The sequence below is a fragment of the Anabrus simplex genome, chromosome 1 (assembly GCF_040414725.1).
Source record: "Anabrus simplex isolate iqAnaSimp1 chromosome 1, ASM4041472v1, whole genome shotgun sequence".
Taxonomy (NCBI): Eukaryota; Metazoa; Arthropoda; class Insecta; order Orthoptera; family Tettigoniidae; genus Anabrus; species Anabrus simplex.
The window spans coordinates 1,074,622,133-1,074,640,311 of NC_090265.1; the positions used below are offsets into that span (position 1 = coordinate 1,074,622,133).

Sequence of the window (18,179 nt, forward strand, 5' to 3'; positions counted from 1 at the left end):
CGAACTACCTCCAAGTAAACATATGGTAACAGTATTAAATCTGAAAAAGAACTTTCCTATCCCATTGTTGTCATAAGACTATCAGTGTTGGTGCGATGTAAAACAAATTAAAAAATCTAACTCTTATTGAATGAGTGTTGTTGTTATATATACTCTTGTAACAGTACTACCAGTATTATAATAGCATAGAGAGATGAAGGTAATGCTATTTACTGAATGGATACTATGGAAATACAAGAACAACTGGAAATACTGAATGATAAAATTGTGAAATACATATGTTATGAAATTCATTGTGGAAAAGAGCAAGGTGATGGTGATAACAAGAGGTGACAGCATAGGGAAAGAAATCGTAAATGGGTTCGAACCCCACTGTCGGCAGTCCTGAAGATGGTTTTCCATGGTTTCCCATTTTCACACCAAGCAAATGCTGGGGCTGTACCTCAATTAAGGCCACGGCCGCTTCCTTCCCACTCCTAGCCCTTTCCTGTCCCATCGTCGCCATAAGACCTATCTGTGTCAGTGCGACGTAAAGCCAATAAAAAAAAAAAAAAGAAAAAAAGAAAAATTGTAAATACGTAGGTTGAGTCATAAGTCAAGGCAACTATTTTTTTCTCACGAACAGGAGACAACATGGAAAATCTAAGATATGCATTTGGAAATGTACGGTATTTATTTGCATATGATGCCACTAGATGGTGTATGTAAACAACAGTGTAGGTCTAAGCATGCCCCCAAGTTCAGTGTGTGAATGAGAGCGTCACAAAATGGAAGTCAACAAGCAGGAGCAACGATCAGGGATGGGATGGGGATGGGAGGTTCTTCCACACCTGCCTTATTTGCCTGATCTGAGCCCATATGACTATGATCTAATCCCCAAAGTCAAGAATCCATTACGTGGACAACGGTTTGCTAACAAAGAGGACAGCGTAACAGCATTTCGGAGAGAAGTGTCACACGTTAGCGATACACATGCAGCAAATGGTATTCAGTGCCTGCCCCACCACTGGCAACGCAGAGTGGAAGCCTTGGGTGATTATTTGGAAGGTCTGTAACCAGTGGAGACCTGTCCTTTGTCCGTAGTCCCGTAGTCTTGTGTATTTGCTGTCTACACCACAATAAAACAATGTTTACCAATGGCCTGTGTTCTGTCACTTTCCTACAAGAATCGCCTGAAGTCAGAATTTGTCTTCAGGCACTATGCATAAGTGTATGCCCTATATTTCCAAATGCATATCTTAGATTTTCCGTGTTGTCTCCTGTTCGCGAGAAAAAAAAAATTGCCATGACTTATGACTCGACCCTTGTATTAGAGGACAGAAACTTGTTCTCGTTGTCAGCTTTAAATATTTAGAAAGCATATTAATGTCAAATGCAAGGTTGGTTATAAAGATTAGCAAAAGGGTGAAACAAGTAAATACATTCTACTAGAGTGTACAGAATCTAGTTTGGAAGGTGGAGGAACCAAGCATATGGAGCTGGATATTTTGAGGCTCGGAAACATGATACAGGATTTCAGTTACCTATGTTTAATGCAACAGATGCTCAAACTGACTACTTCCATGGCCAATACAGAGCTATGCGCACACCATGCAGATATTGTGGATATAAGAGACACCTATATGGAAGAGATGCACCATACAAATCAAAGTTCTTACAACCTTCTTGGAGAAGAGAGCCAGAAGTACAAGAGACTGATAAGAATTCACATACGGCAGAACTTGATGGAGAGAGATCTGTGAATTCGTATGCAATATGAATCAGGATGACAACCAGCCAGGAGCTATATCACTTGAATGTCAAGGGCACACCCAACAAAAAATTGAAACTCCTCATCAAAGTCAAAGGCGGAGAAAAAACTGTGATATAACAGAGAGGATTGCTCAAGACAGTAAACCATTATGAGTCACTTCCATTAATTACTGGCATATAGGCGACACAGAACTATTAGGGTACATGAAGACGAAAACTATTCCAGACCAAGAATCCAATGCAGCTTACCGGTCATAAACATCAAGATTGAGGATCTCAAAGGAACTTCATTGGTTGACTCAGGGGCTCAAGCTTCTCTTTTTTCCAACAAACTGTTAGAAGTCTTGAAGGAGAAAAGTAATTAATAATACCAGTAGTACAGCTAAAGGTTAAGGATGTTATTCTTGAGTGTCAAATGTCAACAACAGGCTTTCATAGAATTCTACAATGAGAGTGTTTTATTTGAGCACATAATTCAACCTGATCTTAGGATCTGACTTTTAGGTGAAATACTGAGGGATAATTTATTATTCTACTAATGTAATTTGGTTTCATAATTTTAACTCTGTGGAATTGCAACTAGTAAATGGAGATAATGCTGTAACTCAAGGGGTTGAAGCCCTGGATAATAATTCCAGTGGTGCAAATAGAGCACACATTCAAAGTGATGCTGCACCAATCGGTGATGGAAATTTTGAAGAGGATTTAACCCGGTGATAGGGAACCTGTAGAGCAGAGGCAGCCAAACAGCATTCCGGGCGTGCTTTTGGCGCAGACGACCTTGCAGTGATGGTGGGGAAGACTACATGTCTGTCTCTCTCTCGCTCGCCTTTGCCCTCCCGTACAACCTGTGTGAAGGTCAACTGGTGTGGTGCACCTTATCTTTCTAGCTGTAGGCCACTTGACGTTATTTGCAAATCCACCACCACCATGTTGTGGTCTGAATCTATGTCTGCTTTAATATTAATAATATTGATAATCAATTTGGTACCTGTCGCCATACAACCTAGATAGCCATGTGTATCGTTATCTTCTGTGATTTTCAAACAAGGTTTTTCCAATCACAGGTGAATTTTCTTTGCAGAAATTAACCAACATTTCACCTCTGTCCTTCCTTTTTTCCCAATCCAAATCTTCCAATCACTCTCTCTTATTTTTCCTCCCCAATCACCGCATTCCAATCCACCATTACTATGATGCAGATGTTTCTCTTTTCCTTATCCATAATTTCTTCAATCTTTTCATGATATTCTTCTACCTCCTCATCATTGTGTTGACTTGTTGGCGTGTGTATTTGGATTAAAACAATATCCTCCTTGTCACCTCTTAATCTCACCATCAAGAATCTTTGATGTATGTACTCCACCTTCAATATGTTTTTCATCAGTCATTTTTATATCATAATTGCCACGCCATATCTACCATTCTTCTCCCTGCCCGAGTAAAACAATTTATACTCTCCGCTTTTCAACTCTCCCTTATTCCTCCGTCTCACATCACACATACCTAATACGTCCAGTCTATATTTCATCATCTCCTGCTTGGCATTTTCCAGCTTGCCAGCCTGCAATAATATGAGCACATTCCATGTTCCAATCCTTATCTTCCCTTCCTTACTCTATTTCATTTTTCCTTCTTCATCCTCCTTCATCTTGTCTGAATTTGATCTCATTGTTATCCCCTCCCAGAAATCCTATTGAGGGGAAGTTTTACCTCCAGAATCATTTACAAAGAGAACCATACCGTGCGTTTCTTGGGAAATATAATGTGGTAGTATCCCGTTCCTTTCCACATAGGCTGATGCTGTTTGTAGCCACCTCTCTGAGTACAGACACTACAAGTTTGCCTCTTCCGCCACCGACACTACGCAAGGCAAGCTGAAAACAGGCCAAACGCAATCATCTTCCACCTCTTAGCCAGGCTACCGAGGTAAGGCTCTCCACGAAACAGCTGTTAGCATGATGACCTAATGAGTGAGAAACAAAGTGTACAATCAGCAAACTTAGACTATAAAGTCTGTTGATCTGGAATTTTGTCAACCGTAAAACACTTGTAAGTGTTTGAACAATTTATAGGAGAGTATTTAAAGACTTGTGTTTTTCTTCAGCACCAAGTAATGGAATAATTTTAGTCTTAACATATAAAGACATGCATTTTTCTTCTGTGACAAGTAGTAGAATAATTTTATTGTTAACATTTAAAGACTTGTATTTTTGTAGAAATGTGTCAAATATTTAAACAATTTATAGACAGTGTTAAAACCTCTAAACACTCATAACTTGAACTATGTAAGTTGTAAAGCATTAAATAACTTTCATCAAATGTTAGAGAATAGCGCGATTTACATAAACTTGTAAATATTTGGGTGACCAGTGTTTAAACTTTTCAAATAATATATTTTATTTATTTTTTTTATTATTTTTTTTTTTTTACGTAGCGCTGACACAGATAGGTCTTATGGCGATGATGGGATAGGAAAGACCTAGGAGTTGGAAGGAAGTGGCCGTGGCCGTGGCCGTGGCCGTGGCCTTAGCTAAGGTACAGCCTCAACATTTGCCTAGTGTGAAAATGGGAAACCACGGAAAAACCATATTCAGGGCTGCCGACGGTGGGATTCGAACCCACTATCTCCTGGATGCAAGCTCACAGCCGCGCGCCCCTAACCGCACGGCCAACTCGCCCGGTAAATATAATTTCACTTGTGGATTCTTCCAAGTGAGATGAGTGAAACAGAAATGTAAATAGTTGGCAACATTACTTTAGGAAATATTAACACAATAATTTATTTGTGGACTCATCGAAGTGAGATTAGTAATTAGTTGTCCAAGTATACATACTTAGTAAACCATAAGACTACACATAGTAGTTTGGTGCTAGGTTCAAATAAAAGTTAGTGCGACGAGTGGATCTTCAATATCTGACCTTTCCTCATCAAGGGACCATGGCCTGAGTCTTGCATGACTTCTCCTAGGACATTTGGAGTGGATCTTCTGGAATTTTACGGTGACCGTGGTGAATGAGCACTGGAGAGTAGAAGCCCACATGAAGATCTACTGTATCAGGTGATATGAAATTCGTCTTGAACTTTATTTTGAAAATAAACAGCTATTTAAACTGAGTCACTCTTATGCTCTTTATGAATAACTTCTCTCTCTACTTGACTCCAATTAGTATACGACACATGACCCTACAGATGATATTCTCATGCTTTCCTTTGACTTGCCTATATCACCTTTGCTGACATTTCTCTATCGTCTCTTATAAGGGTTCCTCCTTCAGTACTTCCCTAACCTCCTCATTTCTTACTCTCTCTCTTCTTGTAGCTCCCACCCACCAAGAATATCCATTCACCTGCACTCTGTTAATAGCATTTATCATAAGAGCAAAATTCTGACACTCCAGCACCTCTTAAAATCTACAACAGTTGAAGATATTTTATTATTATTACTGCAAATAAAACATTGACTGCATTTTCGAACTAATTTGGCCCAATAAGTTTGCGTGAGCACACAGACACATGCACACAATTGTACTGGACAATAAAAGACAACACTTCACTGATTACTGGCTATTTACAAAAGTATCTTCTCCTCATAGTGGGTCTTTGCCTGACAGTCTTTACCTGGAATAGACAATCCTCCTAAATATTGACTGACAGGTCTCACCTTTCACTTCACTGCACACACACCACAGTCACTTCATACAGCAGTTCCATACAGTCAGGCTCGAACACTCATCTGTTGGCTATCACAACACATGACTGCTGTGCACTTGGCTCAACTCCAGTCATGACTGGTAACTTGCACATACAACTCATGTGACCACTGCACACATTGAACTCTCCGCTCACGACTCGTAACTGACTACTCAACATCATTAAGCTGCTACTGTTGTTAGTTATGCAGTCCTGGGCTGCTGGGGCTTGATGAATATCTGGAGCCAATCTTCGTCCCGTAACACTGATTAATTACCATTTTGTAGCTGTGACCTTGCATTCAGGAGATGGTGGGCTCAAATCCCACCATCAGCAGCCCTGAAGATAGTTTTCCATAGTTTCCAATTTTCTCACCAGGTAAATACTAGGGCTGTATCTTAATTAAGGTTATGGCTGCTACTTCCCAATCCTAGCCCTTTCCCATTCTTCCATGGCCAAAAATCTTCGATGTGTTAGTGTGATATAAAACCACTAACAAAACAGAAACTTAACATTTCCGTGACTAGTGTGTTTCATGCCCATCTTGGTGTCAGCTGGAGGATCTCACCTTCGACAGTCTTTGCACTTCCGGCTTATGTGGCCCCTCTTACCACAATTCCAGCAGGTGGCAGATCCTTGGGTCATCCACTGGTTCGAGCATTTTTCTGTTGCCTTGTTCACTGGGCTTGGCTTCATAGAATCTTCCTCAGGCTTTGCAACCTCAAACTCCAAATACATGGCCGAGAGCATCTCCGAGGGTCTTGTGGCGGGCAAGTCAAACAGCCTGTTAGGTGTCTGGGTTGCATGGTCAATCTGTGAAAGTCTACCTACCCAGCTGTTCAAGAAACTCTTCTAGTGGTGATGGGTAGGCCAGGCGGATGAAATGGGCGGCATCTGTCTCAAACTCTTGACAGGGGATGATGACCTATATGTTAGGCCCCTTTAAACAACAAGCATCTTCATCATCGTCAAACTCTTGATATGTCTCTGTAAACCTGGTCCGAATCTGTGTCTGATAGGCCTTTCAGAGGTAGCAGTTTCTATATTGGGCATCCATGTGAACTAGTAGCATGGTGTAGTTGCTCTCATTCCCCTCTCATATCACCTGCAGGGTACTGAGTGCATCCCCAGCCTTGTACTGCTGCTTATGTACTCCACAGCACCTTCCCATTGAATGTTGGTGGCTTCACCTTGGTACTGCAGGCATTGGTTCCGCAACGTAAGTTCCATCTCTTATGTTACTGCATAGCTGGGAGACTTCATTCTGCTGGTCCTGGCAAATAGTGTTAAATTGTTGGTCAAGTCTGTTTTCTTGTCAGCTGTTCCTATATTCTCTTCAAGTTCGTCTTTAACTTTTGCTATTTCTGCTTGCAGAATATGCTTTATCTTGTGGTGACCCTCCTTGATCTTTCTTTCCCCATCAATTTTTTTCTGGCCTTCTTCCATCTTTTCCTCCATCATTTTCTGGCCTTCCATCTTCATCATTTCCATGAGTGTATTTAACTATGCCTCCCATTTTTATATGGCTTCCGATTTCAGTTGGCATGCAGTAAATTAACACTTGGAAAACCTTAAAATTTATATGTGCATGTACTCACTACAGACAGATTTTCTGAAATGCTCCTGATAGGGGTAGAAACCTGCAGTATCCTGTCTGTTAATTTGTACCAATTACAATGATGAATCACACATGGGGTCTCTTACAACTTCTGACAACAATTTTATTATGAATGAAACAATGGCTATTTTATTGAACTAATTTAATGGAGGATGACCCAATGAATATGCACACACACTTCTTGACGATGAATGACAAAACTTCACTACAGGTTCAGGATTATACGTGAAGCTGTGGAAATACGTAGAAATCCTAACAATTTCAATAGGGACACCAGATATCAATTAAGTAATACCTGGTTGCCAGCCATTAAGAATTTACGTAGGTAGTACCCTTCCCTGTCCCTTCACTATTGTTATTTTGTCTTGATGTTTTCCAAATTCGCACATTCCTCGTCACCAGATGTTTCATTCCAGGCTTGTGTAAATGTCAAACACCTGTCACTGTCATATGGTACGTACACATGTTATGTGAACCTCTTGGACTGATTCTGATGGTTCGATCAGCTTCCGCTTTGAACGCTAGTGCTGTGCCACATCCTGGGAACCATCTGATGGCGAATGAATGTACCATTTCCACTTCTATTATAACATCTAAATTTAAAGAGTCATTGTTTAAGAAGCCTTTCTCGTGGACAGTTGAGATTTCTTCTGATGATGCAGAGCACAGTTTTCTGCAAAACGTAAAGAATTTCACCTTGTTTTCTTGACACGGCATAAGCCTAAAAGCCTATACAGTATCATGTCTAAAACTTCACTAATTATTGGCTATTTGCAAAAGTCTCTCATCCTCACAGCAGGTCTTTGGCTGGCAATCTTTACATAGAACAGGCCATCATTAACAATCTTGACTGATAGATCTCACCTTTCACTTTGCTCCACACGCACCACAATCAACTTCACACAGCAGCTCTGCAGTACGTATTCAGGCTCGAACATACAACCATTGGCCATTATAATGCACAACCACTGCCCACTTCAACTGCAGACAAGACCAATAACTCTCAAAATTAACCCACATGACTACTCCAAACACTGAACGCTGATTTCAGACTCATAACTGACTACTCAACACACAACACTCAATGAAGTGATGGTGTTGAAGTTCTAGTATCTTTGGGGTATGACCAGAATATGGGTGCTTTAGTTTCACCTTCCAGAAAACTTGTGAAGTCACCAGACGAAAGGGACTTGTCACATGCCCACAAGCCAGCTGACAGATCCCCATTCTGACTCACTTATCTCTTCCAGGAACTGCTCAAGAGGACTTCAAGGGAGCTGAGCATCACATTACCAGGTATCCATCATCATCATCATCTGTAAGGGACACACTGGCATGATGGTGCAGCCAGCCACTTGACTTCTAACTTGAGTGACTTCAGGTGAGATTTTCACAAGGACATATGTATCCTGGCAGGAAGGGAATTCAGTCTTAAAGCCCCTGGCCAAGTTCTAAATTGCCCTGGATGCTCCACTAACCCCACATAAACTTAACAATAACAAAAATAATTACAATGATTGCAAGAAAAATAAATTAAAGTATTTACCTGCAGGAGATGTCACATTATCCTTGAGTTCTCCAGGGTGCACTTTAGTCTCCAAGACCATACGACTTGCTCCAAGCACAGTCTGTGCTGCCAGTCGATAAGCCAGATCTCGAGGTAAGCCCATCTTCACACCACCATCTGCCAAAGCCTCTATCGTCACATAAATCTGCCAAAAGGAGAAATCCTTCAGTCAATGCAAAATTGTCCTTGCATGTGGTTACTATGAATTTAATATATAAAGCATCCTATTCATTTTAGTGCTCTAAACCTTGGTGCAATTCAAGTGATAAAGGTCTCTATACTGTAGACTGAATAAGGAACTTCAAATTTTCATTTGCTGTAGACTTTTGAAACTATTATGGGCAGGTTATTGTTTCAGAAAATTTTGTGAACAGTTTCCAAAAGCAGTAGTTACCATTCATGCCAATATAATTCAGAACTGTAAGTTTAGAATTAGATGACCAATATTAGACTAGAAAACTGAGCAGGAAACCTTTGGCATTGACTGAGAAAAGTGGCGGTGGTGACTTTTGTTTTAGGAGGAAGTGTAAAACTAGGTAACCATTTGACCACATTAAGTGGAGACAAAAAGTAAAATAAAATAATTTATTAAGCCTTATAAACATTTGACCATCAGGTCATAGATAGATAGATAGATAGATAGATAGATAGATAGGAGGAACAAAAAAAGAGGAGACGTTTTCTAACGATTGAAATCCCAAACCCACATAAAAACAGCTTAGACAACATTTTAAGGATTTTAATAATACGGCATCAAACATGAAATTAAAAGATAAGAAATCAATACTTGATTTTATGTGGGCCTTTGGCACACTTTATAGGGGTAATAATTGAAGAGGAAGAGAAATAACTTATATCTAAGAGCGGAAATTACTATCACCATCTGGCAAAACTCCGGAAGACACTTGAGACGGGGGATACCAGGGCTATGGCAGAATGAAGGGACCAGATATATTATTATAACATCTGAAGTTACAATCGAATCCTGTTTGGAATAATCTTCACCAGTTTATAAGAATACTGGGCACAGGACTACCGCACTGTTTCGTTCGTAATACCCTGTGGATAGGTCATAATCAAATTTAGAATAGGGGGAATCATCCCAAACTAACCATCTTTTTGCTGTGGTTATATCAGCATCCAGACACCACTACCGGGAACACACTACCATTTTATCTCATGCTGGTCGTACGTGTCAGTCTCGAGGCTTATTTTTCATATGTGTGAACATTTAATATGGAGATTATGAGGAAAAACAATATTTGAGTGATGAAATGAAATGGCGTATGGCTTTTAGTGCCGGGAGTGTCCGAGGACATATTCAGCTCGCCAAATGCAGGTCTTTTGATTTGACTCCCGTAGGCGACCTGCGTATCGTGATTAGGATGAAATGATGATGAAGACAATACATACACGCAGCCCCTGTGCTGACCCTCCTGGGAATCGAACCCGGGACCCCTGTGACTAAAGGCCATCACGCTAACCATTTAGCCATGAAGCCAGACATTTGAGTGATAATAGGAGCAGTATAAATATTGGTGAAGTAATTGAGTGTTCAAAGGGACAGTTTAATGGTTTTTAAAGTTCAGGCGCAAACTAGTCTTCTTCTTCTTCTTCTTCTTCTTCTTCTTCTTCTTATTATTATTATTATTATTATTATTATTATTATTATTATTATTATTATTATTATTATTATCACCATCGTCATCATCCAATATGAAAAGGGACAATTGAAATCTGAATAGTACTCATTACTGTGCACAAAGATACAGGGAATAGACACCAAGACAAGTAAGCAATAGAGTTGAACATGTGTGATTAATTAATATCCCTAGAATTTGTAGATCTGAACTCGGGACATTTGGTTCAGCAAATACCATGTCAAAAAGTGCGCATTAGAGAAGGCATTCATAATGATCTTAACTGTGTGTATTGTGTGCTGCTGCAATAGAACAAGAACTCAGGACCACAACACTTGACTATCTTGGGATTCTACCTGGAGCAGATGGAGAACTAATTAATAAGACGGACCTCCCACCATGACGATTGAGGCCGAGTACAATTATATTTATCAACATGAACTGTATTGTGACAGAATTTTCATTTAAAGTCAATTAATTTGTAAATAATAATTGATAGCTTTTCAATGTAAGTGTGCCTATATAATTTATGGCACAGAGTTCAGTTAGCATCTAGTCTGAGTGAGTTAGATTTGTGTAGATATGAGTAGATTTTCTGGGATATTGTTCTTTATTTTTGGAATATTTTATCAGATATATTTTTTAGTTAGATTTTGGTTTAAATGGTGAGTGCTGGTAGTTTTCAGGGGAATTTTTATTTAAGCGGGATTGGCACTCAACCCAAATGTGTTCATCATGCATGTGAATTTTATTTAAGGTAGATGAGATGGAAAGTCTTTTTGAGGTTCAAGCAAACAGCCCTTCATTTAATAATAGCTAGGTCTCTGTTTTATTTGATTTTTAGAGATGACCCCATATTTTTATTTGTTTTGTGTAATACTGTATAGTTTCCATATTTGTCAAGAATTAATTGTAAAGAAGGAATTAGGTTATACCATAGGAGTGGTATTTTGCTACTGAACATGTTTTCTTTGGGATTACCCAGCTGCCTTGTTATATGAAGGCTGTAGAGAAAGATGTAGGTAGTCAGCTGAGAAAGGAGTTAGTCCATTATGTTGGAAGGTAGTGAAGCCAGAACTTCTAGTGGAAGTGGTGGGTCGAGATATTCAATGCCACATGGAAGAGATAAAGTAAATGATGAATTATGTGCTACTTCATTGAATTGAGAAAGCAAATCAAGTTATGTGAATGAAAGCCCATGAAGTGTACTATGAGGTTTAAAGAGATGAAGTGTTCAGAAAGGATTTGGGAGACTCCCCAAGAAAGCAGTGAATTGTGTGGCTAGCAACACCCCTGAAAGCTGCAAAGAGGCCCATGTTTATTTTATATTTTTGTTCCTTTAGGAAAGATGAATGTTGTTCTTTTGTGTCGACCCACATGGCGATGAAAGCAGGTCCCATTTATTAGGTTAACACGGCAACATTTTAGAATTGTTTCATTGTAGAATATAAACCATTAATTTTTCTCAGTGTAATTTGGTTAAAGCCAGAGTAATACCAATGTAGTTGGTCTGCTATTGGACATTATAAATTTTCCAGCTAACTCATTCCTGGTTGCTAACATTTTGCCCCATTGTGCTAAATTGGGCTCATGTTTATTTTAACATAAAGCCAGAGTAACAAGACAGAGGTATTTAAACCCTTTTATAATATTGTTAGCAGGGATTTCAGCCACATCTTGAACACCAGAGTCAGCGTGCTCGGATCTCGTTGTCATTTGCTTTACGTTGCATCGACACAGATAGGTCTTATGGTGATGATGGGATAGGAAAGGCTTAGGATTGGGCAGGAATTGGCCATGGCCTTCACTAATGTACAGCCCCAGCATCTGCCTGGTGTGAAAATGGGAAACCACGGAAAACCATCTTCAGGGCTTCCAACAGTGGGGTTCGAACCCACTATCTCCCGGATGCAAGCTCATAGCTGCATGCCCCTAACTTCACGGCCAACTCGCCCGGTGCTCGGATCTCGACGACAGCTGCAATTGGTGGGGAATTTCCCTGCAACCAGCAGTATTACTGTTTTCTTAATCCTTTATTTTCTGTGTGTGTTTTTTCATGATGGATTAGTGTGCTTTTGAAAGACACTGGTTCTGACCTAGCGGATAATTATTTTTGCTTACTCGTGTATCTGGGGTTCATTTCGAACGTACGGTATTAGATGATTTTATATTGTTATTTAAGAACAGTGCAGTGTATTCTGTAGGGTAACATGCTAGATCTATTAGGTTAACTCGGACTTTGTTATAGTGCCCCAGTGTAAAACAGGATAGCCCGAGTGATTTGTTTCTGCACGCTCAAATTCACGATAAAGGCAGTTTATGAAATAGTTGTACTGAGTCTCATCGTCAAACAAAGATACACAGTTCTCGTTTTCAATTCTGTGACATAACTATGTTATTCATTTGTATTCATTTAGCGTTTTATTTGTATCATTCATCATAATCACTAAGAGATAATAAACCCCTTTATATTATTTAGCTGATAATTATTGTCATTTGTTTTAGTTTGATGTTACCCATTTCCTACCCATATAAGCCCATAAGTTTATCATTTTATCTAGCCCAAAACCCAGTATGCGTCGCTGATGATCATGCTGGAGATCTTAGAGGGGTAGAGTGATGAGTGCAATATGAAGGTATTGAGATTGTTTTTATCGTTTTTAGTTTTTTCCTTTTCTCCTCTTTCTGTTGCTCCCTCTATACACACTGACTTGCCTTTTCATTTCTTTTCTTGTTCCTCCTATCTCTATATCTACGTATCTATGATCTGATTTGAGCATGTATAGAAAAGTCTCTAATTAAATATCTTTGGAAACTTTTATTTTAAGCTGAAATTTTCATAACTTCAGCTCACGGAGCAACAAAACCATTAAAATTAAGATCTTACAAAAGTATAGAGGAGCATATTTTTTTAAGCTCTGGAAAATCAGTCACTTTTTCTGTGATTTCTTCTATGTTAATTTTTATCCTGAATTAATGTTATTGTGTGTTGAGATTAATTTTAGTGTCATGGGAGTGAATTGTGTTCTGATGGCCAAAATAGCAAGATTATAGGCTTCCTGAATGGTAGTGTGATCCTGTGTATCACAGAATATATTCACTCATGAACAAATTACTCCTACTGATCAACAGAAGAAGAAAGAATGTTTTTTTTTCCTTCAGTGAAGCCGGTCAGCGTGCACACTTAACTGAAACCCTTGAATGCATTACTCATAATTCTCAGATCTTGTACATTGTAATGTGCAAGTCAAATTCCCATTTCTTACAGGAGTTAAAATACAGTGTTGGTGACTGAAAAGATCATTAGAGGCAAATTACAGAATGTAAATATGAATATTTTGGTACAAATCTTTGGATGTTTGTGAATGGAGAAAGTTTTGTTTCCTAATTATAACTTAATTATTATTTCCTCATTTCTGTATCATTGATTTCTTGTTTAAATTGCTGAACTACACATAAATGACATATGGCTACACTCTGACATGGAGCAGCAGAGGGAGAACAAAATAATTGGTATACACTTAACATTTAATCAAATGGGAAGTTGTTTCTATTGCAGTCTATCTTTATGAAGTAAAAATGTTTTGGCCTGGCACAAGTGATATTTAATACAGAGAAATTTACCCCGGTGTGCAGTCCATTGAACAGGTAACATAGCAGTCACCTGATTGGACAATTCTGAGTAGCCTTTAGGGGCCAAAACCTTTGCCATTTGACACACTCTATAATTAGAAATGCCCGTTTGGCAATCTGTAGTACTATGAATTTGTTAAAAGATAAAATAAATGGTTGTCTAATGAAATAGGAGAGGACAACCTACAGTAACTAATTAGCTTATGACTTAACAACTATAAACAAGCAACCACAGAAAATTAACATAGGCAGAAAATGTACATAATATTTCAAAGAGATCCTCTATGATTCAGATTAAGACTGTCCAACTATTCCACTCTGGGGACTGTAGGCCAAAAACCTGCATCTCCAAGAAAACATTATTACTGAAACTGCAACAAAGAGAAACCGGATGGAAAAACATGATGATTATTGGAATGAAACAGGTCATGAAAATTGGATGTTGGAATATACGAACATTGCGGAAAACAGGAAGACTAAAACAAGTCTCCCCAGAGATGATGAATTACTAACTTGCTATCTTGGAATTAAATGAGGTCCAATGGAAAGACTTTGGAGAACATCAAACACCTTTCCATATTCTGGCAATGAAGAGGGAAATGACCATAAAGGAGTAAAACATATAATGGGAAACCATGGTTTGGGTGAAAGAAATAACAACGGAGAATGCTTCATTGACTTTTGTGCAGAGAGGGATCTTGTGATAGGTGGAGCTAATTTCCCGCACAAGAATTGTCACACGATAACATGGATGTCTCCTGATGGTGTGATGGAAAATCAAATAGACCATGTGACCATTTTGAGAAAATGGAGGTCAATATACGATATTAGGAATAGGCGAGGCGCATGTGTAGGGAGCGACCATCATTTCGTCCTAGCACAGTTTCGAATTAACACATTCATGCCCGTATCCTAGTTATTGCCTATAGTGCGTGACCATGCTGTGGACCGTATCCGAGTTAGCCCGGATAAGCGCAACCTTGAACTCGAGCTGTTCCTACGCAGCTGGGATCTATTTTGGTCACAAATATGTGCGAGAGAGGTGAAAGTAATACCCTTATGAATGTTTCTACTCACGGAAAACCACATGGCCACGGCGATTTTCCCTCTCAATGCACTTTCTTTGTTTTGTTTCTGAAGGTAGCCTAGCGCTCGCACAACTAGCTGCGTAGTTGGTTTGTGATTGCACAAGCGTGTGTATAATCACGTTCTGAAGTATAACCATGGCGTGTAGGGACAATATAAATGATGCAAGTGATGCGAATTTACAAAGCACAGTTTTACGGCAGCTTGAAAATTATCTTGGCCAGGGGTATACAGTCTATATGGACAATTATTACGAATAGCGTTGGACTTGCGAAACAGTTTACGGGAACAGAACACTGGCGTACATGGAACAATACGGTCAAATAGGGGTGTACCAAAAGATCTAAAGGAACACCAGGCAATTCTCAAATGGGGTAAAAAGTGAACCCGACATACAAGTACAGTCACCTCTCTCCTAAATCTCAGCTCCATCTACGTCATCAGCTCCAAGTCAACGTCCTGCAATTTTGCCACCAAAAAGGGCACCAGCCAAGGATCCATTATTTAGGTTAGATGCGAAGAGAAAAGAGTATATTCTCTTAAAGTTTCCACCATCAAATATAGACAAGTTCCTCTGAAGAAGGTGCAAAGTGTGCTTCTAAAATAAAATTATTAGTGAAACATGCTAATTTTTGGATGTTTAGTGTTCCCATTCACCCAGGAAAGTCTGACATTAACTACCACACCCTACAGAGATACTAGAGGACTTCATTAAGGTATGTGGAAAATTTTGTTTCCATATCTTGTTCAGTTTAGAACTTATTGTGAAAAGAATTCATTGTTGTTTGCTCTGCCACTAACAGCTGGAATAGCTGGGCCAGCCCTTTAAATAGCCGCTCAGATGATGGGCGTGAATGTGTTAAGATCAAAGCAAACAAGTAAGAAATGGAAAGCAAGCATAAAAAATGTGATGTGATGAAACTGAGAAATGAAAATCTTAAATATAAATTTAGATGTCTGGCTCCATGGCTAAATGGTTAGCGTGCTGGCCTTTGATCACAGGGGTCCTGGGTTTGATTCCCGGCAGGGTCGGGAATTTTAACTATAATTGGTTAATTTCGCTGGCAAGGGGGCTGGGTGTATGTGTCGTCTTCATCATCATTTTATCCTCATCACGACGCGCAGGTCACCTACGGGAGTCAAATCAAAAGACCTGGCGAGCCGAACTTGTCCTCGGACACTCCCAGCACTAAAAGCCATACACCATTTCATTTTTTTCAATTTAGATTACAGTTAAAAAACCATTTTGAAGTTCTTGGCAAGGAAAATGAAGGTACAATCAAAGACGAATGGGAAAAAGTGAAAGCAAATTTTGTGGAAACTAGTGAAGAAGTGCTACGATTCAGAGAAAGAGGAGTAAAAGACTGGATAACAGAAGATACATGGCAGAAGATCAAAGAGAGGAAGGAAGTTAAACAGAAACTAAGCTGGCTGCCGAAGCCTGTCGCACTCCTCTGGGGCAATGATAAATGACTGACAGATGAAACAAAATGTTAATGGAGAGTGTTACTGGAATGAAAGATGACAGGGAAAACCAGAGTACCTGCAGAAAAACCTGCCCTGCCTCCACTTTGTTCAGCACAAATCTGAAGTGGAGTGACCGCGATTTAAACCACGGTATCCAGCGGTAAGAGGCCGGCGCGCTGCTGCCTGAGCCACAGAGGCTTCAAGGCTGCCTGAATATTGGCAGGGAAATAGCATGCTATTCCTCTGGTTCATATATTTTTAGATACTGCTGGTACGTAACACACTGGCCCATCATAGTATTCCAGCTATTCGATCCCTCCTCTGAGGTACTGATTGGAATGAGCAGTGTGCACACTTTATGGCTGTCTACGGCCTGGTTATTCCAACTCTGGAAATTTGGACTTTTAGATCGGCAGCATAGTACTGTTCGGTAACAGTGAGAAAATTTGTGGTTTTTTATTTGATCGAGTATTTCAAATGATAACATTGCTTTTAATTGCGACATTCCTGCTGACATCATTGTAATGACCTATGTTGATTTCAGTTGGGAAAACCACTGAGGATGTTAAAAGGCAGGTGGAGAGTGAGTGTATGTCATTATAATGAAAACCCCACAACTTGATTGTGACTGATAGTAGGCAAGAAGGCCTACCATTACAATGAAAATTCCCTAACCCAGTCTTCACATGAGAAAAGACATATGGTGACTCCCCGTCGCGTTTCTGGGGTAACGTTTAGAGCTATGAATCTTACTCACAACCTGTACACTACCTTAGAATTCTATATACAATGAAGAATTCTGCAGCAAAGCATGGGTACATCAGCTAGTGCACATTAAAATACAATTCGGGTTACCGAATACGTCAAGTTAAAATACGTGATAAGTAGGGCCCGGATTTTTATGCAGTAACAGCTTAGATTGCAAACTAATTTGGTTAGTAGGAAGTGTCGGCCACCCACTCTTCCATAATGTAGCAAGAGTAACATAAATTATAGGGGTTTTGATGGGACGCACCCCTATTGTTTATGCAAACCCGCTGGCACAGTTGTTGTGAAGGTAGACTATACTTGTTACACGCTTCGGGAAGTTTGCATTCTAACCTATTACTGCATAAACATCCGGGCCCTAGTGATAAGATTCGAAGACTGTTCTTAAAATGCTGGAGCTCAATTGCTTTTTCTTTTTTTTTTTTTTTTTTTTTTTTTTTGTTCTGTTGAAATGAAGATAAAATTGTTGAATACACTTAATAGTTCCATTAAAAATTCGATGGTCGAGGTCTTCGTATGTTGACGTGATGATGTGTTGGTAATAATTCTTAGTCAAGAGGTTATGAGGCAGGCGGCGGAATATTTGACTGCAAGTGCACACAAGGAGAAAGGTTGTGCCATAGTTGAAAACACATGAGCAGTCTTGAAAACAATGGCTATTAGCAACAAGTGCATAAAGGTTTATTTTGAGGCTTGTTCACGGGGAATTTGTTGGATAATACCTTGAAAAGCACATTTACAGTTTCCAAAATTTTGGAAATTTCATAACAAACTGCAATGTCACATATTGCATTTAGGGCAAGAAAATAATAATAATAATAATAATAATAATAATAATAATAATAATAATAATAATAATAATAATAATAATAATAATAATGACCACTAAAAATAAATTGCCTAAAAGCAAAATACAGTGTGTCATTGACCTAGCCAGGGCAGGGGGCACAGTGT

The 18,179-nt window shown here is 39.3% G+C and overlaps 1 protein-coding gene across 2 annotated transcripts in view; it reads right to left on the reverse strand.

Moving 5' to 3' along the window:
- Positions 1-18,179, reverse strand: part of P5cr-2 (Pyrroline-5-carboxylate reductase-like 2) — an 88,342-nt gene that overhangs the window by 1,703 nt on the left and 68,460 nt on the right. For both annotated transcript variants that reach the window (XR_010858586.2, XM_067137178.2), the window contains exon 5: positions 8,611-8,776. Coding sequence is in view for 1 of the 2 variants with exons in the window: in XM_067137178.2 (XP_066993279.2) it covers positions 8,611-8,776 (166 nt within the window). In the remaining variant the exon portion in view is untranslated. The remainder of the gene's footprint in view (positions 1-8,610; positions 8,777-18,179) is intronic.